Source organism: Colius striatus, chromosome 6, assembly GCF_028858725.1.
Source record: "Colius striatus isolate bColStr4 chromosome 6, bColStr4.1.hap1, whole genome shotgun sequence".
Taxonomy (NCBI): domain Eukaryota; kingdom Metazoa; phylum Chordata; class Aves; order Coliiformes; family Coliidae; genus Colius; species Colius striatus.
Genome location: NC_084764.1, coordinates 24879379 through 24904902, shown reverse-complemented (window position 1 = coordinate 24904902; position 25524 = coordinate 24879379). Strand labels below are relative to the sequence as shown.

The 25524-nt window shown below is 40.8% G+C and overlaps 1 protein-coding gene across 10 annotated transcripts in view; it reads right to left on the bottom strand.

The window, feature by feature from the left end:
* Positions 1-2766: 2766 nt before the first annotated feature.
* The window catches only part of GPATCH2L (G-patch domain containing 2 like), a 41757-nt gene continuing 18999 nt past the window's right edge, over positions 2767-25524 (bottom strand). For 5 of the 10 annotated variants that reach the window (XM_061997672.1, XM_061997669.1, XM_061997673.1 and 2 more), the window contains 2 exons: positions 18612-18703; positions 2767-13717 (listed from right to left, as the gene is read on the bottom strand). In XM_061997672.1, coding sequence (XP_061853656.1) covers positions 13545-13717; positions 18612-18703 — 265 coding nt within the window. In that variant the 3' untranslated portion in view covers positions 2767-13544. Of the gene's footprint in view, positions 13718-18611; positions 18704-25524 lie in introns of those variants that run through there. The other 5 variants (XM_061997674.1, XM_061997675.1, XM_061997676.1 and 2 more) reach the window with 4 other exon arrangements.

Sequence of the window (25524 nt, the reverse complement as noted above, 5' to 3'; positions counted from 1 at the left end):
TAACAGGCACTCTATCATTTGCTAAATAACAGTCACGTTTCTGCCCTGGACAGTCATGACTTTGGAGTTTAGGGAAGAGAAGCAGAGGACAGCACTTGAAATAGCAGTGCAAGAGCAACTTTTCACCTACCTATTGCTTTTTCTTGAGTTGCAGTAGACAAGCTATTCACAGCAGATCCTCTGACTCAGGCTGCTCTTCAACTTTCAATTCCTTTGAAGTCCAGGGGTCACAGATATTCCCAGAGACAAAGCATATTTGGGGAAGTTAAATACCCTCTAAGGAAGTCTCAGTGTAAAGCGAACTGCCATTCCAATTTGTGCCTCTGCGCATGCACATTACAATAACGCCAATTCAAATCATCACACAGTTTATTTTCTATGAGATTCCAGCTTCATCCAGAGCACAGGACACAAACCTCTGGAGTGCTGAGAGTCAAGAACTGAAGGAGACTGGGTCTGACTCATTTGCTGCTGAAGACAGAAAAGACAAAGTAGGAAATTTTCAAGGCAGAGTTCTCGTGATAAAAGCAACTGACCACCAGCCCTAGAGAGACACTTGCCTGCTGCCATCCCTGATATCTTGAGAAGCCAGAGGGAGGCATCAGCAATTAAGACAGTGCTCCTCACCTCATCAACAATTGTGTCTGGATCTGCAGAAGCGCTGGGCACGCCTAGCTGCTGTGGAACTTCATAGGAAATGTGATTTAAACCTACAAAAGGCAACAAAAGCACTCCAAATTGCCAGTGTCCTGGTATCTCATCTTGGGCCCCTCAGATTCAGAGATAGCTCTTACTTTTTGCTTCAGTCATTCTGATTCAAACTCTATATAAAATAAAGATGACACTAACATCCAAATTCTCAGCACACAAATTCATTAAAAGCTGCCATAGCAGGAGGGACCCTGAAGACGCTAACAAGAAAATTACTTGTTCCCACTTCGGAGTGGAGTCTGGATGCTGTGTAGTAAATAAAGCTTGAAGTCAGCCTAAATGAAGGGAAAAAAACAACCAAATCCAAGCAGCTGCATATTCAGTCTCAATCTTCCTACACTAAGGTAGGAACCTAGTGTGAAGGGGCAGAGAGGAATGGAACAGGACACACAAACATCAAACCCAACAACAAATCATGCAACTGCTTGACTGCCTTGTACTGTGCAGAAGGGCACCAACTACAGCAACACTGGCTGCTTGAACTGACACTTTGTTTGTCACGGGAGCACAAATCTCCCAGTTTTTTGTCTTTTTTATTGGGAGTAGGGCTATAGAAGGTCGTTGTTTAAATGTTTACATATTTATTTAAACACAGGAAGCCTGTGTCTTGCAGCCTCCTAGTGTGGCCAGGATGGGAAATGCCACCTGCCCTGGGGTAGCCCTGTGGCAGCCCCAACCGCTTGAGGGCAGGGCAATGGGCTGCACCTCACAGACTCACTTCCCTCTCCTGGGAAACAGACCCCATACTCCTCATTCCCACTCAGGAAAGCTCCCCTTGCTGCTCTTGTTTATACTGGCTCCTTTCATGGCAACACTGGTCAGACAGGAAAGAAAACACAGGATTTCTTTTACTCACCATACAACGCTCAGTATTAACAACGTCTTCAGCTCTGGCTTTCTCAAAATGGGAATGCATATTTTGCCATGGTGCAGGGCTGGGTGAGTCCAAGCACTAGCAAATCATGTGGTGAGGCAGGATGAAGAGGAGTCCTAAGGCAATGTTAGTGAACCTCTCAGGAAGCTGGTGACCAAATCACCAGAAAAGGTCAGCGTCAGAGCTGACATTAGTTTAGCAGAACCACTGCTTTGCCATTACTGCCCCTGTAGGCAGTCTGTGAGGAAGAAGTTGCAACAGTTACCAAAGTCAGATTTCTCCAACTTGATGCAATTTTAAAAGTGTGTTTTGCAAATCCCATATGTTCCATCTGCCTCATGGCAGCGGCTCCTAAGATCTGCTCTTGTTCTCATCTGTAGATAACTCCCTGTTGCTTCCCCACTACAAATAAATGAAGTTAACATCATTTAGTATTTTAAAACTCTATACTGTGCTGCATTTAAAAAAAAATATTAACAAGTATCTGCTGTTACTGGAAAAATGCTTTACTGCAGTAGACAACAAATCTTTTACTCCCACACTTGAAATACCCTTTGTTTAGATATGAGAAATCCTCCATTAGTATGTAGCAAGTCTACTTAGATTCACTTGTAGTTTCAGTTGATTCTCTAAGATGGAAAAGTATGAAACGAGCACGGTCTGAAAAAGCATCAAAATAGATTAAAACCACCAGAGTCAGCCCTGTTACCACCAACTATTCAAACTGAACCCTTGGGTGTAAAGTTAAGGATGTGTGAACAAGAACCATTCATGTTTTTTTTAATAGAAATAGGTTGGTTTGTTTGTTTTTAAATAGAAATACCTTCAATTGTGTTTCATTACTCAGAAAAAAAAAAAAAGGAAGTAGGTGGGAGACTGAACCAACTCAAAATGTTTTTTCGACATCTGACATTTTTTACTGCTATCCATAGTTGACCATGTTCAACAAATGTGGGCACTTCCCATAAGAGAAGCTATTGTTAAGAGCTCTTTTCTCTTTGCTCTCAATAAAAATCAGCATGTTTCATCAGCAACACTTCCCAATTCTCACAGGTGCAGCTTGCAAATGAGAGAGGAAAATCATTGCTTTTAAAAATTGGACATCACCACTCCTCCCACCACCACCATCACCCCCATCTAGTGTTGAGAACTTGAAGCCATTTCCAAAGGATCTTGATCTTTTTGTTCACAAGCATTCAATCAAATTGGGATGTAATTTTTCCCCATTTATTCCTTGGAACAGTTAATGTAGAGGGAGTCCTGTTTTGTTCCTTCCATAAGTGTGTATAGCTGTCCATATTGCGACACAAATACATGCAAAAAAGTGCACTGCTCATTTGATCTTTGAAGCCACTGCTCTCATGGGAAAAAAAAAGAATGATGCCAATTTACCTTAAAAGGATGCTAGTGTTGGCAAACTGAATAGATATCCATTAAACTATCAAGGGAAACTGACCTGCTCATTTACATGAAACCTCTTCTGGGACTGGGCAGATATGAAGCAGTGGCTTGGAAGTGAAAGGCTGTTTAAGAAACTCTGGAATTGTTTCAAATTCCACAGCTCACATCATGACAAACTGAGAAACAAAATCATTGTGAAAACTGAAGAATGGACATGATACATTATCTCAAATCCTTCACTCAAGTGTGCAATTCAAAGGAAGAAAAGCATAGCAACTCCCTATAGACCTTCAGGTTACAGTTTAAACTTAAAGGAAATGGTCAAGGAACGTGTAGATTAATGGACATTCCAATACTGTAAATCTAGTTAGATGTCAGTGAAACTTCTCTTCTCCCACACTCAACTCAGCTTGCTTTATATCAGATAAAACACTTCTCTTGTATATTGATTTTATTTCCAGTTTCTGTAACCAGAACAAAGATTGTGCAAGAGCCTCATTCAGAGAATACACATCATGTTTAAGATAAAGGAATACAAGCAAGAATTTTCCTTATTTACATGTTAGCCCCAAAACACAGTCCTAAGAACCCAGAGTCCAATCCCTATCAACAGTTAAATCTTACAACCTCATAAAACACTTGGAACATGCATAACGTGGCTCTTCAAAGATTTTGAGTAGACTTGTTTGTGAACTACCTCTAGGTAAGCCCTCTGGGACAGAAGGAGGAAGCTACCATGCAACTGATGGTAGTTTTGGCTAACTGCCTGGTATTGCCAAACTTGAGAGGAAATTCAATGGCTTCAGCAGTGTCCAGGGTGTGTGCTTAGGCCAGGCCAGCCTCCGTTCCTGGCGCTCACAGAAGAGCTTCCAGCAACGGGGTCTAGCATGCACCAATGTGGGCAACAAATGCTAGCACAGGACATTAACACCGTGTGAAGGACTTGAGATTTGAAGCAACAATTCAAATGTGGCACTATTCCATTAACGGTATTTTGAAACAAAGGTGCAGCGTAGTGTACTTTAAAGCTGAAAAAGCTCAAGAAATCATTGCTTCCTAATGTTAGAGTACACATTACCAGAAAATTGCTTTCTCCAGTCACATTATCTCAGGTGAGTTCTGAAGAGCTCTTCCACTTGAGGAAACCTACCATCTGCTCCTTACAGTGAAGGGTATACACTACCAAAAGGGTACTTCTACAAGGAGGCATCTTATATGCCATGAGAGAGAAAAGCATAAGTAACTACTATAGTTATTAACAAAGGTATATCTTTTTGGCAAGTAGCCTATCAAGGTAATAAGCCCATCAATACTGTCCCTCATTTGTTTCTAATTTCAGTGCAATGTGGAGGCAGTTCACACAGCTGAGCCAATGAACTGAGACAGAGCTGCTGAAGCTGAGCATGTACACAAGGAACGCTGCCCCAGGACAGCTTCCAGTACAGCAAGAATGGGGGAATCCTCACCAAGGATGCTGAGTGATGGTGGAGGTTGTGAAGGTTGCACACTCATTTGTTGTTACACTGCTCACAAATAAACCAGCATGCAGGAATAATGCTTCATTTCAGTTGGCACAGATATATTTTTTTCACCTCACTTTCCTGCACAAATTTCATGACAATCTTTTGATAACATCATGAAACACCATAAACATTACGACTTTTCCCTATTTGTGCCAAAACATCAACCGTTTCTGAAGAGATTTCTACACTGTAGAAAAAAAGTTTTCTGTCCTCTCTGGGGTTCTAAAGCAGAAGCAACTATGATTTTGTGTAGACTGACCTTCACTATAAAACTGACCATTCAATGTATTTTAGATGCCTCTGTATTTATTTCAATGGCTTAGATTTGGCTGTAACATTCCTTCTACAAAGCTGCTCTGCAAATTGAAGCCTGAAGATACACAGAAGCTACTGCTTACCACAATACTTTGTTCCAACGTCCTTTGTCCTCACAGTTAAAAGCTCACATCCTATTCCTAACTTGAATTCATTTGGCTTTAGCTTCAAGTTAATTTTTATGCCCATCTGCACAAGATACTTTATTACCTAGTATTTCCATTTCCATAAAGGACTTTCTACCACACAGGCAAGACGCCCGAGATCCTCTCCTGATAAAACTAAAAAGACTGAGCTCCAAAGTATTCCCAGTTATAAAAAGTGTCAGTCCAAAATTGCACTGTAACATTGCTAAAAAAAATGCAATGCATTTTGGAATTAAAAACCAAAAGAATTATTCCTACTTTCTAGTATCTTGTGCATTGAAAAGCATTAGTAAGAACTGTAGATCAACGGCCTGAATCTCACTTTAACAGTGCTGCTATAGCAATGCTTGGGCAGCAAGGGCTAGCACAGCATTTGGATCTATATGAAGGCTGAAGAGCAATAGGGCAGCAAGTGTTTCTGCTTCTGTAAAGAATGGAGTGTAGACGCTAGAACTGAATTCAGATGGATATGGAATACAGTGGATATTCATGCAGGAGCATAATTAAAGGTTAAATGACAAGGTTTGCAGTGTGAAGCTTATGAAAAATGACTTATATGGGTTAGTGGATTACATAGCACTCATTGACTGAGTAGTTGTGCATGACAAAGCAGACTAGTTGAAAAGGAAGAATAGGACTTTTCAACATAGCTGAAAAAAGCATAGCAAGAAACAATGTCAGGATGTTGGTATTAGGAAAAGAATATTTTAAGAGAAGATGCAATTTCCATATCAAGAGGGTAATTAATAAGAAAACTTTTTACCAAGAAAGATGAGCTAAAGTCAGACTACACGTCCCTCTCAAAATATGGTTAAATCCAGTTGCAGGATAAATACTATTGCCAGAAAGAACAAAAAAGTTTTCTCTAGCCTTGAAGAAAGTTTTTGAGACAGGATACTGGGTTAAGAGAACACGAAAGGAAAGTATCACTATATAACCACTTCATCCTTACAGTACCCCCTGGGCATCTAAACCCAATCACTGTGAGAGACAGACTACCAAGCCCTTTAATCTAACCCAGTGCAGCCTTTTTTGTGATGTTCATCTCATTTCCTTCAGTTTACAAAGAAAAGAGGGTGGCTTAGCAAAACCTTGGCCATTCTCATAATACTGTCAGCTCTGTTTTAAGACAATGACTATTCTAGGTCATACATACGGGGCTCAGCAATACCTTCTGTGATTATCATCTACAGGTATATATATTTCATATGTTGCTCTGATAAAACAGGCTGTGCCAGCCCACTTTCTACTCTTACCATTTCTTTGAGCTAGTACAAGGTTTCTATTTTCCTGGTGTGCCAGTTAACCCATCTTTACATGTCTCATTGGAGTCACACTAACAGCCAGGTTTGCAACTGGGAAGGCATGCACCCCCACTGAAGTTGAGAAGGATACTGAAGGTTCCCTCTGGCTCCACAATGTAAGTGTCTATGTCACCTGAAGCAGGGCCAGCCATGCCTGCTGACAGTTTAGTCTCCCTGCACTTGACTATGGCACAGTTTATTTCTAAGAATGATATCCTCTGGTATAATTAAGACATTATGATCTCTGCCAAGTTCAGTCTTTGTAATGGGTAAAAGCTAACGGCCTAAGATAATCTTGTCTTGCCTTCTGTATAGCAAGTGACCCCTCTTGCTTTATGCCTTAAGAGGCTTTCTGTATTTTCCCCATCTTTGTTAGTACAAAAGCAGAATGTCTCAAGCACAAAACACAAAATGGAATACAATGCAGAGGATAAAGACACAGTAATGCAGTACCACAATGAGAACAGGAATTTGTCCTCTTTTGATAGTGTCCTAGCAGACTATTAGAACACATTTTCTCAACAAATGACTAATGGCATCCTTCACTTTTTTTTGCTGCACTGAAATGTTCTCTGGATACAAAACTGGTACTCTAGTCAAAGTTCTTATCCACTGTACATAATTCTTTTTCGATATCCAGACACACAATGTTTTTTTGTAGCATCGTCTTTCTTCAGTGCAGAAGGGGTTACAACAAAAAAGGCACTCCATCACCCCTCTTGCTGCCCTTCCTCCCAATTTCCAGCTGTTACGATTCTATGAAAAAGACCTTTAAGATCATAGAGTGCAACCACCAACCTCACATGGCCAAGCCCATGACTATACTAAAACACATCCCTCAGCACCTCATCTATGCATCTTTTGAGTGTCTCACCACCTCGCTGGGCAGCCTGTTCCAATGCTTAATAACCCTCTCAGTGAAAAAGTTCTTCCTAATGTCACCCTCTGCCCACTGAGCAGGTCTCTGCAACATGTACACACTAAGAGCAGGAGCTCCTACAGCTGGAAGGATGGCTCTAACTGACTCAATGTCATTATCCAGTACCGCTGGCAAGACACACCTCTGCACACCACAATCATGAAGCTAATCTATCATTCAGTAGCACTAGTCCCAGCCTCTTAAGAGTTTCTCTCCACCTAATGTTTTGTTGCCTTCTCCACTCTTTACTGTATCTTACCTTAAAATCATAAATCCATCAGGTCAGAAATGTCATTCTTTTAATTTGCACTTCTCCAATAACTATCAAACCAAGCCTCATTAGAGCTCCTGGAAGTGTGCTAAGGACAACTAGTAAATATGCTCCTCCCAGCTCTCCATTTCTCTTTTCACAGAATGTCTGTCCATCCCTGTACATAAGTACAGCAATGTTTGCAAAAGTACATCACTGTAAGACTGGTCTCTGTCAACTACTAAAAAAATCGCAGCAACTGCATGAGTGACAGGAAGGGGTACAGATGTCAACTTTCTAAAAAGACAGGAGAAAGGATCTGAGGAATGACAGCCTGGTCCCCTCTACCTTGGTCCCCTGTAGCCTTATGGAGCACATTCTGAAAGTAATTTCCAGATACCCAAAGGACAAGAAGATAACTAGGTATAGGCAGACAGATTATAGGAAAAAATCAGGCCTACAAACCTGACTGCCTTCCATGATGAAATGACAGGCTCTGGGGATGTATCCAGGGCAGCTGATGCTGTTTGCATTGACTTCAGTGAGCCACAATGCAGTCCCTCATAGCATCCTTATAGCCAAGAAAAATCTACCGACTGGATGCCATCCAGTAAGGAAGGTCAGCAAGAGCCTGGCTGAACTGTCAGGCTACAAGAATTATGATCAATGGTTTCAAAACTGGGTGAGAGCCAGTTATAAAAAACAAGCCTCAGAAGACAATACTGAGATCAATACTATTCAGTGATCATTAGTGATTGGTGGAAAAAGACAGAACATACTCTCAACAAGACCAGGAATAACAGCATGTTCGGAAGGGCAGACAATTATATGCTGGAGGGTGGGAGTACCACCCAGAGGGACCATGGCATGTTGAAGGAATGAAAAGACAGATATGATCTTCATATAAAAGACAGATAATGATATTTATTAATAGAGTAGTTCATTTGGGAGGGACCTACAGCAACCATCTAGTCCATCTTCCTGACCATTACAGGGCTGACCAAGAGTATATTATAAAGTACACAGTTAAGGATATTGTACAAATGTCTCTTAAATGTGGACAGACTTGTGTCCTCCGTAGGAAACCTGCTTCAGTGTTTGACCACCCTCTCTGCACAAAAGTGTTTCCTAATGTCAAGTCTGAACCTCTCTTGGCACAGCTTTGAACCACTCCTATGTGTCCTTCTCACTGGATACCAGGGAGAAGAGACCAGCATCTCCATCTCCACTTTCGCTCTTCAGGAAGCTGTAGAGAGCAATGAGGTCACTTCTCAGACTACTTTTCTTGACATTACACAACCCCAAAGTCCTCAGCACTCCCCACAGCACTTGCCTCCCAGACTTTTCACCAGTTTCGTTGCCCTCCTCTGGACACGCATTCATGCATCTTCACATTCCTTAAACTACAAGGCCTAGAACTGTCCACAATACTGAAGCTGAGGCTGCACCAACATTGAATACAGCAGGATCTTCTGACCAGTTGGTTATATAGCGTTTGGTGCTCCCCAGGGTGTAAGTTGCCCTTCTGGCTTCCTGCCACACTGCTGACTCCTATTGAGCCTGCACCCCCAGATCCCTTTCTGCAGGGCTGCTCTCCACACTCCTCTCCCAATTTTTTCTTGTATCCATCCATTACTCCATCACAGATGCAGATTCCAGCACTTATTCTTGTTAAATTTCATCCCATTAATCATAGCCCAGTGCTCCAATCTATCTAGATCTCTCTGCAAGGCCTCTTGACCCTTGAGAGGGTCAACAGCACCTTGCAGTTTACTATCATCAGCAAACTTGCTAATGGTGCATTCAGCTCCTGCATCCAATCATCGATAAAAATATTGAACAGAACTGCCCCTAGAACTGAACCCTGATGAACACCGCTGCTGACCAGTCACCAGACACCCTCTATGATTTTCTTCATAATTTTTCCAGGTACTGAGGTTAGACTAACAGGTCCGTAGTTTCTTGAGTCTTCCCTCATGCCTTTCTTGCAAATTGGAATAACATTGTCCAGCTTCCAGTCAGCAAGGACCTTCCCAGACTCCCAGGACCTTCAGTAGATGACTGAGAGCGGGTCCTGCTGTAACATCCATTAGCTCCTTCAGTACTCTGGGACGAATCCCATACAGCCTCATGGATTTACACTCAACTGATACAGCTGATATCTTAAAATTTCAGTGTACACAGAGTCACTGTTCCCACAGCCAGAGTCCTCCAAGTCTCTCGAGAGAGGACTGAGCAGCCCAACATCTATCAATATTATTAAATAGAGATCGAGGGAAAAAAAAACACAAAAAACATTGAATACCTCCACTTTCTCTTCATATTGATTTGTCAAGTGACCATCTTCAACAAGTATTGGCCCAATGGATTCCTTAGACTTCCTCTTGTTATTCATGTACTTCAAAAAGCCTTTCTTATTGTTCGACAACACTGGCCAGCTCTGTAAATATTCCTGCAAAGCCTGACCTTGCTTCCAGAGGTCATACAATGTCTTTTTCCTCCTGAGTTCCAAGAGGAGTTCCCTGTTCAACCAAACTTGTTTTGTTTGACTTTCAACACTGAGGGACTCCCTGCTCTACTGTTTTTAAATGATGCTTCTTAAAAACCAACCAGCGCTCATAGACCTCAACACCCTCAAAAGCCGATTCCCAGGGAATATGGCTAAATAGCTCACTGAATAGCTAACTCTCTTGAAATCCAGGGTAGCAACTCTGCTGACTGTCTTCTCGTTACATCACAAATTTTTAACTTGGCCATTTGGCAAGCCCTATGGCCAAGAGCCACTTACCATTGCATTCCCTCCTCTAGTCACAAAGAACAAGCCTAGGAATTCAACCTTCCCAGCTGACTCGCTGAGTACTTGTGACAAAAAATTCTCGAACTGCCCAGACTTGCTTGCCTCAGCAGTATGATATTCCCAGCTGATGTGTGGGAAGTTGAAGTCTCCCTTAAGGACAAGGAGAGAAGACAACTGGAGCAATGATGAGCCTGGAAAAAGATTGGGTAGTCCTGGTGGACAAGAGTGGAATATGATAGCACTGTATAATCTCTGCAGCAATAATAACTTATTGTACCGCCTTAGTAGAAGCACAGCTACCAAATCAAGGCACATTATTATTCCTTTCTACTCAATCAATCCATACCTGAAGTACCGTGTCCTTCACTGAGCAGTGAGTACAGTGTGAGGGCTAACGAATCTGCCTTGGAGGAAGAGACAAAACAATGCACCTACTTCATTCATCTAAGAATCCTGCACATATTCAAATCTGTTTCAAACTGCTCAAGTCTGAAGATAAATTTTGATAAATACCCTGGAGTAACAAGATAAATGATTAATTTAAGCTTGTCTACCACTCAGGAGAATCAAATCTGGTTGACAGCATGACTGACCTGCAAATGGATTCTAACCCAGCAATAACAAAGACAGGGCAGCTGCAACACCTTGAGTCTAATGGCACTTTCAGAAAATTGCCACGGCAGGAAGCGTGGCTTACCAAGGCCTGCCACTGACTGTGCAATACTGCCACAGAGACATTTAACCTTTCAAGGCAAGGAAGACCTCCTAGGAGCTTCCAGCCTGAAGTAGGGGCTTAACCAGATGAACAGTGCTACAGACTTTGATATGAAAATCTGATAAATTATCTTTCCCTCCCCTCAGAGAATAATCATGTGAAGTCTGGCACCCCTCCATCTCCTCTCCGCAATGAGCAAGATGAAAGCTGTTGTTTCCCTACATCTCAGACACCTCTCAAAAATTTTGAAACTGTCCTGCCACTGTAGAAGAAACAGAAGTACTCTGAACAATGCTGGGAGTTCAGCAAGATGTGTCAGAAATTCTATTAAAAAGGAGAACACAAATGACAATATTATGCCAACATAATGAGATTAAAAACACTCAATTGCACAAATGCTCTTTTAGGGAACCACCACCTGTCACTGAAACATCCTGCAAGTCAGGCTACAAGGCTTCCAGTCCAAAAATTGATCAGCAGGTTCAGGATCAGATAGTCAGGAAAACGTGACTATCTTTCCCCTTTACAGCGTTCATGAGAACTAGATAGTCAAGCCACTACTCTTAAGGTTTGTCCTCCCTTCATACATTCTAGATCACAGTGCTGGGACTTCTTGTGCTACCTCCTATGCATTATTGCTCAAAAGAACAGAATAGGACCATGCAATGACTACTTTGACAGAGGAACACTACCTCTCTACACAAAACCCTTACAGCTTGTCTCATAATCCAAACTGACCTCAGTTGTACTTCAGCAAGGGAAAAAGGCTTTCCCTGTTCCAATTTGTTCTAAAATGTACCTGGGGGGGAAGGAAGGAAAAAGAGGGCGGGGGGAGAATGAAAAGGGAGGGGGAAGGAAAAAAAGTCAGGGAAAAGGGAGGTTTTGACAGGGATTTATAATGACAGACCTGACAGTCTGCTTGAGCTGCAAAATGTAAATCCAATTTGGATGTCTCCCCAAGAATAAGAAGGTATTAGGGGATCAGACACGGACAGTGTGTCTGTAGAATAACTGTATTTGTCAATCATGATTTAGTAAGTCATTCAATTTCTGTTTTGTGTATGTTATGACCATTTAACATTTTAATACAGAGTTTAATATAAATCACCACTTTGTATCCTCACAATCAAATCTGTCCCTCAGATACTTGATTTACTAGGGAAAGCAGAACGCTGCAAAACCACTAAAAACATGCTTTTTTTAATTTACTTAAGAGTGCTAACTGCACCTCCACAGTCAAGATGAATTTTACAAGCTTAAACAGCCCTGTCTGAAAACTCCACCCAGTGAGGAAAGCAAAAAGACTTCTATGCATATCAATATATCCCGATTCTAATGGACTTCAGAAGCCATGAGGCCACCTGTTTCTTGATAGGTGCTATGCAGGTATGTATTCTAAAAACATAGACCAAAATAAGCTCCAGACAGGGTAATTCAAGAAAACTCAGTAGACTGTGATCAAGAATTCAAGGAAAGAGAGGCAAAAAAATCAGTATCCATATATTCTGCAACACAGAAGGCAAGAGGGGATCAAGTAGAAGTCCTATTAAGAGAAGAGAAGAGGATCTTTCCTGTGTATGCTGCAGTGTGAATTAGAACCATCAGCAGGTGGAGTCACCTCCAGTAGATTGAGCAGACAATACTTTTTGCTGGGAGGGAAAACCTGAGACAGAAGCGGTCAATATCCAGAACACTCCAAACTCAGGTGATACTTTAAATGGCTTTTTTTGTTCAATGGCACATTAACTTCAAGGGCAAGCATTCTTTAGAAATGCTAACAGTCATTTTTTAATTTACACACTGAGAAGTGGAGGGCTTGTATATCCTCTACCATACTCCATGGATATTGAAGGGCCTAGGTTCCTTTTCAGGACACCAGCTTGCACATTTATGTCCAAATCCTTACCCAGCAGGAGATTTAGGAAAGAACATACGATACATAAGCAAGACTAAAGACATTCAGAACAAGGGAGAGGGAAAAACTCTAATTGACCATGCTGCCAGTGAGCCAATGGCAATTTCTGAATGGACAAACATCGTATTTGCTTTGCTAGAAGCAACATCATTCAAGTCCATTAGCACATGGCCTGAAAAACATTCTGCTAATACAGAATTCAGGTTCCACGTTTCAACTTGTTTGCATTCTCTTCTTATTTCCCAGCCAAGAAATCCTCCTGGCCTGGAAGAAAGCAGGGGGAGACTTTTGCCTCCCTGAGCATTAGTGGGACTTTGCAAAAGTCCCCAAAACCACCAAATGCACAAACAAGTAACACGTCCAGGGGGTGAACAGAGATCAGAAAACCCAAAAGAATCTGTACATGACTCAGCACATATGAGCTGGCATCAGAGGAAGAGACAAATGCATACTAAATACAGCAATAGCAAGAACATTTTTAAAAGCCACTGCAGTTCCAACACTGATTACTTTTTTAAACATATATTCACAAACATGACTTAAGTATGTGGGGCACGCAGGTCAGTCTGGGTGATGGCACACATCACGCACCAACACTGAAGATACCACTACTGCCAAACACCAAGGTCAAACACTTCAAAATCCAGTAAGCTTTTATAGGAGCAATGCTTCCTTTAGCTGTATCCAGGACTCTTCTCTGGTGGCATTTTAAAAAAGTTACTGGAGGCAACCGTGGTAGCTTTCTCAGCTGCTGGTGTTTTCCCCGCCCACTCAGAGTTCTGGGATCTCAGGGATGGTGTTGCTGGTAGCTCTGCCTCTGCTGCATCCACGTGGACAGATAAAGTTGCTGGAATATAAAAGTGCAGGAACGGGGGGAACAGAGGAAGAGAGTAGGAAAAGGCAATAAAAAAAAAGGTTAGAACAAGTGACTTCATGGCAAACACCTCATTTATATCATTTATTTTATGAAGGTTTTATTCATTGAGTTCCTAGAAGTCCTCCTGGCAAATTCCTTTCAAATACAGGTTCTCAACAGTATTAACACCTTTGCCCCTAATGATTCCCACATTCAGAACTCCAAGTTCCCAGCCCACTAACTAGTTCCATTAGCCAAAGTTCCTGTGGAAAATTAAGAGCTTTAGCTGTCCCATATTTAAACGGAATCAATTCATAATCACTCATCTGAAGATACTTTGATCTCTTCACAAAGATTCAATTAACTCTGTAAAGTTTCAAAGGTCTCTGAAGGCTTGGAAAATTTTAGGTTGCAAATCTCAGTTAAAACTAAAATATACCTATCCTCCTTACCCAGTAAAGGCAGTACCATGAACCTCTACAAATATCCAATATCAGCATATTAGAACAAGAAGCTAATTGCCAATCTAAGTTGGAATCCATTCTTATTTGCTCAATACAACCACTGCTTCAAAATGGGACAAGCTGTGATTAGCAAGAGAGATTTGCAGATCCACAGCTCAACCCAGCAGCCACTCAAATTGCCAGAAGGGCGATCATAAACCTAGTGATATGAGAGTTTACTCCCATTGTCAGTATCCTGAATGACTCAGTGCTCACAAAACAGGGTAGGATAAAGAAGAATAGTTGCCACGGCAGTCTTTGGGACAACCAGAATTTTTTTGAACAAGGAACTGCTTCAGTACAAAACACATCTCTTTTTCATTGTAGTCTCACAACAGATAATAGCTGTAATAAAACCATATGAACAAGTTGCATCTGCCACTCTGTAGTGGATGAAGGATAAAGAAGTCGTAACAAGCCTCAACTAGAGGACTGATTGCTTTGAAGCTTAAATAAACAGCTGGTTCAATGCTTGAGGTTCCACACTCAGTAGATCTGAAACCTAAAACCAATCCTGCTTCTGTACATCCAAAACAGTGAGTCATTGCCATACAACCACAACAACATTGCTGATAACGGTACAGTGCATATTTTACCTCTAGCCCACCAACTTCCTCTGTCTGAAGGTCATATGAAACACACAAAAAAAGGTAAGTCAAAGTCCTTAAAGTAATCATCACTACCAATTCCACACTCTGGGCCCCTTGCTAGCAGCCTCCCCACTCTTTGCTCATGAAAAAGAAAAAAAAACCCAAGGACTGAAACAGGCTTCTTGCTGCTGGGTACCATCACACCATGGCAAAGAGTGAATACATTAGCAAGAAATAGGAGAGGGAAAATTCACCAAATTGCTCCTACTCATCAGACTATTCTCTGGTAAGCAGCTTCAGAGGCTGGTAACTGGCACATTTTAGCTTGTAAAAAATAATAATTTCTAAGTGTGAATACATGCCAAGGCAGACAAAAATCTATTTATACAGATTTTTACCCAACTCACTGTAATACTGAATAGTATGTCAGTTAGCATGTGCACTGCCACACATATAGGGGTCTGGACTATATAAACATTAAGAACACTCATGTACAATATTCTGACAAACAGAAGACAGACATTAGAATCTTCATCAGATCCCCTTCAAACTACATAATAACTACCATGAGAATAACATTTTATATAGTATTTCTCATACAAGCTCTACTGTGCCACTGAGGACATTATTCCAAATCTATTGCACTGCAATGGAAAGTAACTTAACACAAGGACAGCATCCCTAGCTTTTGAAGCCCCTAAGTCTCAGATCACTGGAAGTTTGAAAGACCTTTATCAGTACAGACTTTATTCCTCTCTAGGCACTGAGTTGGATGTAAGCTCTTACTTCCTCCGTATTTCCATATTCTACTGCCAAACTACACCAGCCAAACTTTTGCTCTTATTTGGTTACCTGTTCTTACCTCATGACTTAGGGCTCACACAGTGCTCAATACTGTAGTGTGGAAAGCACTAATTTTCATTTCCAGCCCCGCTCAACATTTACATAAATTTGCCCAACTTAATTTTGATAACAAGTCACTTCCTGAAGTGCAAATGAATTCAGAATTTTCTGTCCACTTTTTGCTGCTCTCAACAGTCAGGCCTTTTTTTCAAAATGCTATTCTTTAACAGTTGTCTCAGTTATGTCTCATTTATGTCTCGGTTACTTAGGCCAGTTAGCCTCAAAGGGCAGGACTCATATCAGAAGTTTAATGCTATAACAATACACCAGAGACCTAGCCACTTCTGCCACAGGAATGCATGAGTTTTGATGTTTGTCTCTGAGAAAAGATGTTTTTACCAAAATCCATAAATACACACACTCATGAAAGCACGTGAGAAGACATGGCATAAACTTAGTTTGCTTGGCTTCCCAATAAACCTATCTCTAGCTGCCTTCTCTCATTCCTGTAGCTAGAAGGAAGACAGCATTCAGATCTCATGTTCCTTTTATTAGCATCTTCTGATTTCAACCAAATTCAACTTAAAACTTTCTGTGGATGGTGGGGAGGCGGGGTGTGAGGCGACAGGGGAAGATTTGTAGCTGCATGTTTAAGAAAGAAGCTAAATTCATCACAATGACAGGGGAGAGTGTTGGCAGAGATTTGAGCTATTTATTCTTTTAGGAAAATCCTATAAAGAATGACACGAGGAAGCCTCTATCTGCAGTCTTGTTCATCACACTGGTGAGGAGTCCGATAACAGATGTATGCAGCAGCGTGATTTAGTGCCGGGAGCTGGCCCCTGATGTGTATTAATACAGCGGCAAAGCGGAACGAGTCCCTCTTCATCACTCATCTCTATAAAAGAGGTGGAATCCGAGATGGCCCGATGTTCAGCAGAGCAAGCCCATTTGTTCTGCTGACTGATGGAGCCAGCTCAGGCTGTGTCCTTCACCTCCATGGGGCACTCGGGTTGCAAAAAAAGGAGATCACTGAAGCAGGACCTGGTCAACAAGTGAGACGAGAGCAGTTGGACTCAGCTAGGGCGCTATTTAAAGGTGAAGAAATCCAGCACTCTATGCCTGCAGTGACACACAGGCCCATGCTCTGATTCACCTGTGTTTCATTTGATGCAGAAGTAAAACACCACAAACATAAAAAATCTCCTTTGTGAGAATATAATGATGCTGCTATTTCTTAACTACTGGGGAACCCCAGTATAAGACATTTGTGTAGGAGCAAGTAGATATACAGCAAGGGAGAAAAATCGTTCTCTATCTCATCAATGTCTGCAAGCACAGGAGTTTTCAGTTAATTCCATGTCATTGCAGAGTAATCATATGTATTTACTTAGACATTAGCAATTGCAGTCAGATCACCTTTGACAGAAATAATACCATATTTCAGAAGTTTCCAAATTACATGCTCCAGCTGCAACTGAGATACTGCTGTACAAAGTCAGTCAGGATAAAGCTTCAGCTACCCAACCATAAACTGTAGCAAACCCTGTCCATAGTTGTTAACTTTGCAGAGGATATTTCCAAGTAGGGTCTAAGGAAGAGATCTTTATCATTTCTGATCATTAAGACTTTGCAGTACTTCTCTCTCTCACCCTTAAATAATCCAGCCTTTCAAACCTCAGTGCTAGTTTTCAGTGCTGAGTTCCACTCCAGATGCAGATTCAACTCCTCAAAAACCATTCAATACAGTTTTCTTAGCCAGGCAAGAATAATTTACATATTTCAAAACGTAGTCATAGAAATAGAAGTTCTCCCTGTAGAAGTTGACCAGTAATGCAGTACAGAATGCACTGTGACCAGTAAATCGGTGGACAGGAAACAGGACAGTGAGACACTTGCATTCATACCAAGAAAAACTAGTTTCCCAGAACTAAAATTCTGTGGCTACACGTACGTGATTTTACTAACCCTTTCACTACATAAGTTTGAATATCCTAGCATGGAACACTCAAACACCGGGAAAGAGTATCCTAAATAGTCAGTAATGGATGTCATGATTACTGAGCAACAGATTATTAATTTAATGTTCTTTTCTTTTTCAATACAGAACCTTTTGGATGGTCTATAATCTGGATCTGAGGATTGCCAGCACAACTTTTCCCTATTTTATTATTCCATTGTCTATCCATCAGAACAAGGAAGAAATGCAAACTTCATTCTTCTCATTCATCACCAGCTACTTTGGCCTTTCCTGCTGTTTTCACATCACCATTTTCCCCATCACCTTACCCACCACCTTGTTAATGGATTCCATCAATAGTTTTTTAATAAACCAGTTGGAGGAATATGGGTTACTTGATAGTAAGCAAAATATTTCAAGAGGGGGCAGGGTGCATTCTGCAGATTAAAACTTTTTCAGATGCTGATGTGTAATCAATCACTTGTCAGAAACACACCACATGAAAATGAATCAGCATTTTAAGCACTACATCCCAGGAGCAAAAAGAAAAAGGTGACTGTTTCATCCACAAGAGTAAGACAACTCCCAGGGAACAGGCAGTCACACCCAGTGATGATACAAAAACTACCAGATTTCAGCCCCTGCAAAAGTGTCTGGAAACACCCTGAAAAAGGGCAACAGAGCCACCAGCTAATGTCAGCCCAACACTGAAGGAACACACTGTATATACTGATCACCATGTACTGCCTAAGAGATAGATTAATACTCACTGCACAGTGAAGTACTATAAATGATATTAACTTACCACAGCTGCATCATCAAGGATTTGTTTAGCAGACAGCTTCTGATGCTATGCAAAAAACACAGTATGTTCTCTCACACACACGTTTCATTGGTTTCAAATCAAGATAATGCTATTTTTCACGATTGTGACTTTGCTCAAGAGGGACAAGACTTTAGAAATACTGACTCATAGATAAATCCATTACCTAACGTTGGGCTGGACATGGAGGCTGCAGCTGGCTTTCGTTTCCTCTTGATGTCCCTTGAACATAGCTGTCCCAGGTGTACATTTGCTTGCCTATAGAGAAATTAAAACAAATTAAACTCTGTTCCAGCACAATGTTCCTGTAAGACTCTAGCCAATAACCCTCCAACTCAAATCTTCTCATCAGCTTCTTCAGTAGTATGCAGCAAAATCCAAAGCTTCTCAGAGAGGTTTTGCTGACATTCTTTGTTAACACACCATTACGCTCCCATTTCTTTTAAGAGCTCATGTCCATGAACTGCTCAGAAGAATAATTATTTCTTAGCCTTTAAAGGATCTGGTTGTGTATTAACTTTAAAATAACTCTTTGCATAAGTAAAGATGCAATCAAGCAGTGACAAGACATGTTCTACCATACAAGATACCAAATGTCTGCATGACCGCTCTTTAATGGAATTGTGTGGTATTGGTTTCCTTATTCAGAAATTATTCTGCAACCTATTTAGTACCGTAGATTCATCTTAAATGTACCTATATTCCAAATATCCACCCATATTGTTTCCACTACAGCAGCCAGTTCATGAAGTTACGAATGCAAAACTGTCTAATGCCTTTTCAAAATTACGATTTCCCTATCAAAGTGCTGTGAAAACAGCTGACTCTGTCTTATGGCAATACAGTCTCGCTGCACCTGTAAACTGGCTGAAATACATCATCTCAGTCATATCAACTATTAAGTCAGAAGCCTACTGATGACCACTTCAGCTTAACCATTTGCCAATTAAGAAATCTGCATTATTGGTAGTGACTTGAACTGAGCACTCCTCCAAGTTCTAAACACAGGGAGAAGTCTAATTCAGAAAAGACGGTCTTGGCAGCAGACCAGAGAACTTCCTCAAATACAATCCATGATGAATAAAAATGCATAATTTAGCAATGACGTTGGCTTCTAATCCCTACTTTGTCTGAGGTAACAGAGTTTCTTTAGCAAGCTCTTTGGTCAGTCTCTGCACCAGATCTGATGTGCAAAATGCAGAATTACAGTGCAAATAAAACCCATTAAGGATTGTGAGGTGCTCACATGGTGTAAGGACTGGAATCATACAAATTTTGACAATTGAGTGATGAAAAGCTTCTGTGTCTTTAAGCTTGTGATTTGATTTAAATTTAAAAAATCCTGAAAGTTTAACAAACACATTTATCAAGTACTGAGATCTTACAGATAATAAAAGGAAAAGTGCGTGGCTCCAAATTCCATGACAAAATCTATTAAAAAAAAGAAGCAGTCTTTATAATATATACAGTTTTAGACACTGAATTTAGGCAAACCAAAGTATGCTGTTGTAACTGTTGTATGTTGTACAGAGCACAAAAAATTTCCTACACTAGCCAAGACTATAAATTGTTTGAATGCTACTGTGCAACCACAAAATAAGAAATATTTATCCTTCTGTCTCCTCAACTAAAACTCAGAAGTTCTACGAGAAGTCTACAAAAACTCTACAAGATCTGTCATCTAAATCTGACATTAAAGAAGAGTTTCAAAAGTTTTTAAATTGTGCTAAGCTACACTGACAGCCAATTTTTCAAATCTGGGAATGCATATTAATACAATCAGACATAGAACTGTATGCAGAAAACATGAACTAAGGGCTTTTGAAAATACCAGCACACTTATCGATTCCACAGGCAAATCTTGTGTTTGTACACACAAGTGACTAATCTCTAAGGGGCTTCACATACACTAAAAACTGATTTTTACATGACCATTACAGTGGCTATAGAGTATTTCAGCACAGGTCTACCAGGTATTCTGAAACATCTATAGTCTCAACCAAGTGGAACTTCAGGTTTTTATTTTGCATCAGTGACATAGTATTAAACTACTTACTAGATGACTACATAAGTATATATAATGAACCAACTCATTTTATATAATAATAATAACTCAACATAATAATAATAATGTTTCCTTTTTTATTTTCTGAACTTATACCAACCTTAGCCAGCTGATCCAGCACTACAGACTAGGAAAGAAAGATGCACTATGATTTCCAAAAGACTCTATGCAATTCTTCCAATTCTCAAATCGTACAGTTGAATTTTGAGTAAGAGCTCCTGCCTCTCGGCTCCAAGCTCAGACTACATCTACCCTTGCCTTATGACTACACAGGAGGTTTAAAAACAAAAGAAAAATTAAAACAGAGCACGAGAATATCAAATTCCCTTCTTATAAGTGGAAGTAAAGGCAAATCATTCTCCAGCAGGAGACTAACAGCAACGATACTGTTATCTAGCAGCTCTGCCTCTAACACACAAAGACTCAGAGATCATAAATTGTCTCCATAACACGTATTTCATTCAGGTTTATCCCTTATTGATTACCCACACTTCAGTTAGTAAATCAGGAACCTATTGATTACACAATGTCTCTGACTGACCTGGTGGTAAAAGTGTCAGTTTCAAGTGGTTGGTGCACTTTACAGGCACCATAAATCTGCATACAGGGAATCTCTAGGTGGTCGGTACCTTGGGAGAGAGGGGAGGAGAACAATGCACACAGGGATGATAGTCCTCATTAAGACACGGAGAGAAAGGGTGGTTGAGGTATCATTTATGAAATATGCTTTTTTTTTTTTTGGTAGATACCACACTTTTCAATCTCAATTTTTAATCACTAGCTCATATACAGGTGCTATACTGGTAAGAGAACAGTATTGGTGAAATCCAGTTTAACAGCAGACTCCTAGAAGCACCACCACTAGGAAAGTCAGGTCATGCATGTGTGCAGCACACAACATTGTAGTGGACAGGTTGAACTATAAATTGTTAAAGTCTCAGTGACAGGCTGCAACCATGAATTAATTTTTCTGCCAAAAATATGAATTTTAACAACTCTTCTGCACAGTTTAAAAATGACTCTGGAGTAAACTAGAACAGGACTGAAAGGCTGACAGAAAATGCACGTTCGTGCACTGTCACAAGCCCCTCTGTGAAGAAGTCTGAAAGGAAGAGATTTGTGAGAAGAAATAACTGAGCCTAAACTAAGAAATGGAATTGTACTTACTCTGTCCTTATTGGCTTTCCATTTCTTCTGCTAGGCTTCTACATTTTCTTGAATGTTGCACAAATAGTAATGAGAAAATAATTGCTTGGTTACTTTTGGACTACGGCTGTTCGATCATTAGAAAAAGTGACATCTCAGTGCTCAGGTACAGTTTGATCTGTGACTAGAGAATAATGTGAAAACTTAGTTTACAGTCCAGAAAGGACTGAAATTCTAACCTCGGAAGAGACAAAGTAGAATACACCTGGAAAGACAAAGCAGCATCCAAAGTGCAGCCACACTGATGGCTGCAATATATCCAATTCACGCTGCAGCCTCTCACTGCCAGGACTTAGTGAAAGAAAAGTTACATGTATATATAAGAATTGGTTTTATATGAAAATAGTCTATGGTGTCTTTCTGATAGCAATGATTTAAAAACAAAAAAATAAATCACAAGTTAAAGGAATTTTCCAGGAATATGCAGAGTACCTGACTCTGCACACAGGTCAGGCTGGAGAAAACACGGGCTTTGCTATGCAGAAATCTGACACTCACTACTGTCTCTAATGTGTTGAAGCAATTTCTTTTCCACATAATTGTTCTATGACTTTAGTTATGTCTTTTTAAAATGAACTCTAACTGCATACACCAGACTCCCATCTCACTTCTACAGTTGAAGGCGACCACATGCTGGACTACAGGGTCGCTTTGCACTAATTTACATCTACCACAGAGCTTCAATGGAAAGTTAAGACTGGCAGTACCATCTGTGGGAGACAATGCAAAGCACAAGCAGACACCAGCCCACAAAGTACCTTAGTGAACAGCATGAGGCTCCTGAAATCTCCACTATCTGTGAAGTGGGAGATTGTAAAGAGACGTTCATTCTCTCAAAATTCAGGGCAAAAATGACCTCAAACTCACAATAGAAGTGTCTGCAAATATCCTACAGAGGTAACTGTGAAAATCTGTGGCCTTCTTAGAGGCAGGAGGCACATCGTTCACTTAGGGGTATATGCTCCTCACTGTGATCTCACACCGTTCAGTTTCTCTGCTGCCAACCTTTATTCTAACCCCAGCCTTAGAGGAAGCAAAGCACTTGGAGCCATTAATTTACAGTCATACAAACAAGGGATATTATTATCCTTGTGTTAAAGTAAACATTCAAAAAAGACAGCCTTCTAACAAGGATACCGCTATTAAAACTCCACACAGCCCAGCTGTTGCTGTTGTGATGCTATATTCCCAGGAAATGCAGGCCAAATAAAAGGCTCTCTCTCTAAGCCCTGAGGTGTTACCTGAGGCAGTTGATGGTGGCTTCACAAAACTAACAGTAAAATCAGAGTTCTTCCTTCTCTTTGACTATAGAGCCATCTGGGCACCAATGTCTGATCTGCATGTAACACGTGTAAATAAATACAAGTTGCCCACTGCATGGAAAACTCCCATGGATGCAAGTGGTTCTTGCTATCACATCACACTGCAGGTATTTCCTGTGCACAGCAGCTTCTCCTCTGCACTGCAGTTTTATGGAAGAGCTTCTAGAGCACGTTTTCAGACATTTTCAAAATCACTAATTGGTCAGCTCACTTCTTAAATCATCTGAATCTCATAGGTCTGAACGTAGCAGCAGCAGTTTCCCATGGAAGTGGCATAGCAACTCCATCCCTAAAAGTCTGTGTGTGGCAAATGCAAGTGAACACGTTTTCTTCTAGTTTTCCATGGAAGCATTCCAAGCAGAGATGATGTGATCCCTTATATTGCATTCTCTATTTTCATACTGAATCACATGGTATCTACACCAGAAAGAGTCCTGATCTTCTCCAGACCTGCCGAGTACACAGATTTGATAACGGCAACATGTTTACAGGCAAAAAAAAGCAGGAGCAAATACATAAAATTCTGAAGCCAATGGGAATTTATTTTTCACTCCAGGGCATTAGGATTCACCAAAACAGGAGCATTAGGCCCCAGACAATTGCATGTGACACTAGGTTGATAGCTACTGTTCATTGCATGCCTGTCAGAAGAATTCAGTTATATCCCCAACTGGAATATCAGCCAGGCTTTAGCAAAGGCAGACATGAAAGTGCTCTAGCTAAATGGAAAAAGAGTTTAAAAAAAAGTAAGGAGAAAGATGCCTAAAGCTACACAAAGACAATTGTGTAAAGATTCATAAAGACAAATCCAGAAATATGTGTGGTTGGGTTGTGTGGAATCCTGTCCTGGTCAAATGGGAAAGCATGAAACTGTGTCCACCGGCTGACTCCTTCAGCTGCCTCAGGAAAGGCTTGACTTTGTGGGTGATCCCTGTACTTCCACGTGCTTGGTTAAGAGGCAGGAATGTCAGCATCTTTGCATACATAGAGTAAGAGCAAAATTTACTTTGATAAGCGTATTTCTAGAGCTGAAACTAGAATTAGAGACATTCAAGCCTTTTCACTCTAGCAGCATCACCAAATCCAGGGTATGGAGCAACTGGCAGTTTACTAGGAGATGATCACTCACTCCTTTAGATTTTTATCCTGTGTTACAGGCAAGATGAGAGACTTGCTTCTAAACCAAATTAAACTCTAGGCTTATGGTTAATATTAACTGAGAATACATGCAAAGCAATTTTCTTCGATTCATCTGAACTGTTCAGAGGTCTCTCCAACATAATTCTTCAAATCTCCAGCTTCAAAATTCTACTTGCTATCTGAGGTCCACTTTTCCTACGACCTCCAGCGGGAATATTTAATTGAGTTTTCACCCATAACCCTATTTTCAAAGCTAGGCAAACAATAAATGGCATTAAAGGCAATTTATCTTCTACCTTCCTCTCTTCTACCTGCTACTCAAACTCAAATTGACAGAAACATTGGCTCTGGGCTCTTCTGAAACTCTTACCTTGCCTCAAGGGATAACAGTCCACCAACCAACCACCATCTTCCTGCTGACAGAACCACTGAATAACCAAAATTTACTACAATATTCTGCTTCAGCCTGTACAAAGTCCTCTTTAGTAGAAAGAGTGCATAAAGAAAATTTTGTTCAGATCACTTGTTTCTTCCAGAGAGGCAAATGGGCAGAAGGGATAGAGGGGACAGATCACTTGGTTTGGCCACGCAAGTATCTACTTGCTTGCTTTTAACAGCCTGCATCATGAAGCCAAAACTGTAACAGACAAGACATGATTAGCAAATGCTTTGTGCTCTTAAAGGAGAGTAATTATAGGCATGTGAAAAAAGGAAGAGATCCCTGAGGTACTCTTCCTTGCATGCCTCCCGAGAGGCAGCAGGGCCATTAAAAATTCCATGATGAAGAGGAAAAACAGCCTGGGAACAGCCAGGAGGCAATACAGCAAATTAATACACCAGCCATCCCTCGGGAGGACTGCAAGAAAGCAGAAAACTCTCCTCACTTCACAAAATAAAATTATACCACTAATGATAACAGTCACCATACACACAAAACTGCTTCTAACGATAGGTGTGAAATTCCCACTGCTGTGCATATGCTTTGAATGAAATCTCATCACAGACCAAGAAAGGTAATCTTGGTAGTGTACAATTTATACAGCTTTTGAAATAAGACTTCCCAAGGAACTCTTCACATAGAACCTCCTCCTTGACACTGAAAAGCCTTTCTTGAACATCCTCAGCTGTGCTCAGTATTCTGGCCTTCAGCTCTGCTTAAGCGAAGCACTGGGTTACTAGTCTTCCAGATGAACTGCATCAAAATCCACCACTGAATCAAAGGAAACATTTCCATGGGAGAGAAAAGACTCCACCTGGTAACCACATTCCATTGCACATGTTCATGATATCAGAAATTAGGCAGAGGGAGGTAATTCTGTGAGACACGGTGGGCACCAGGCTGGATA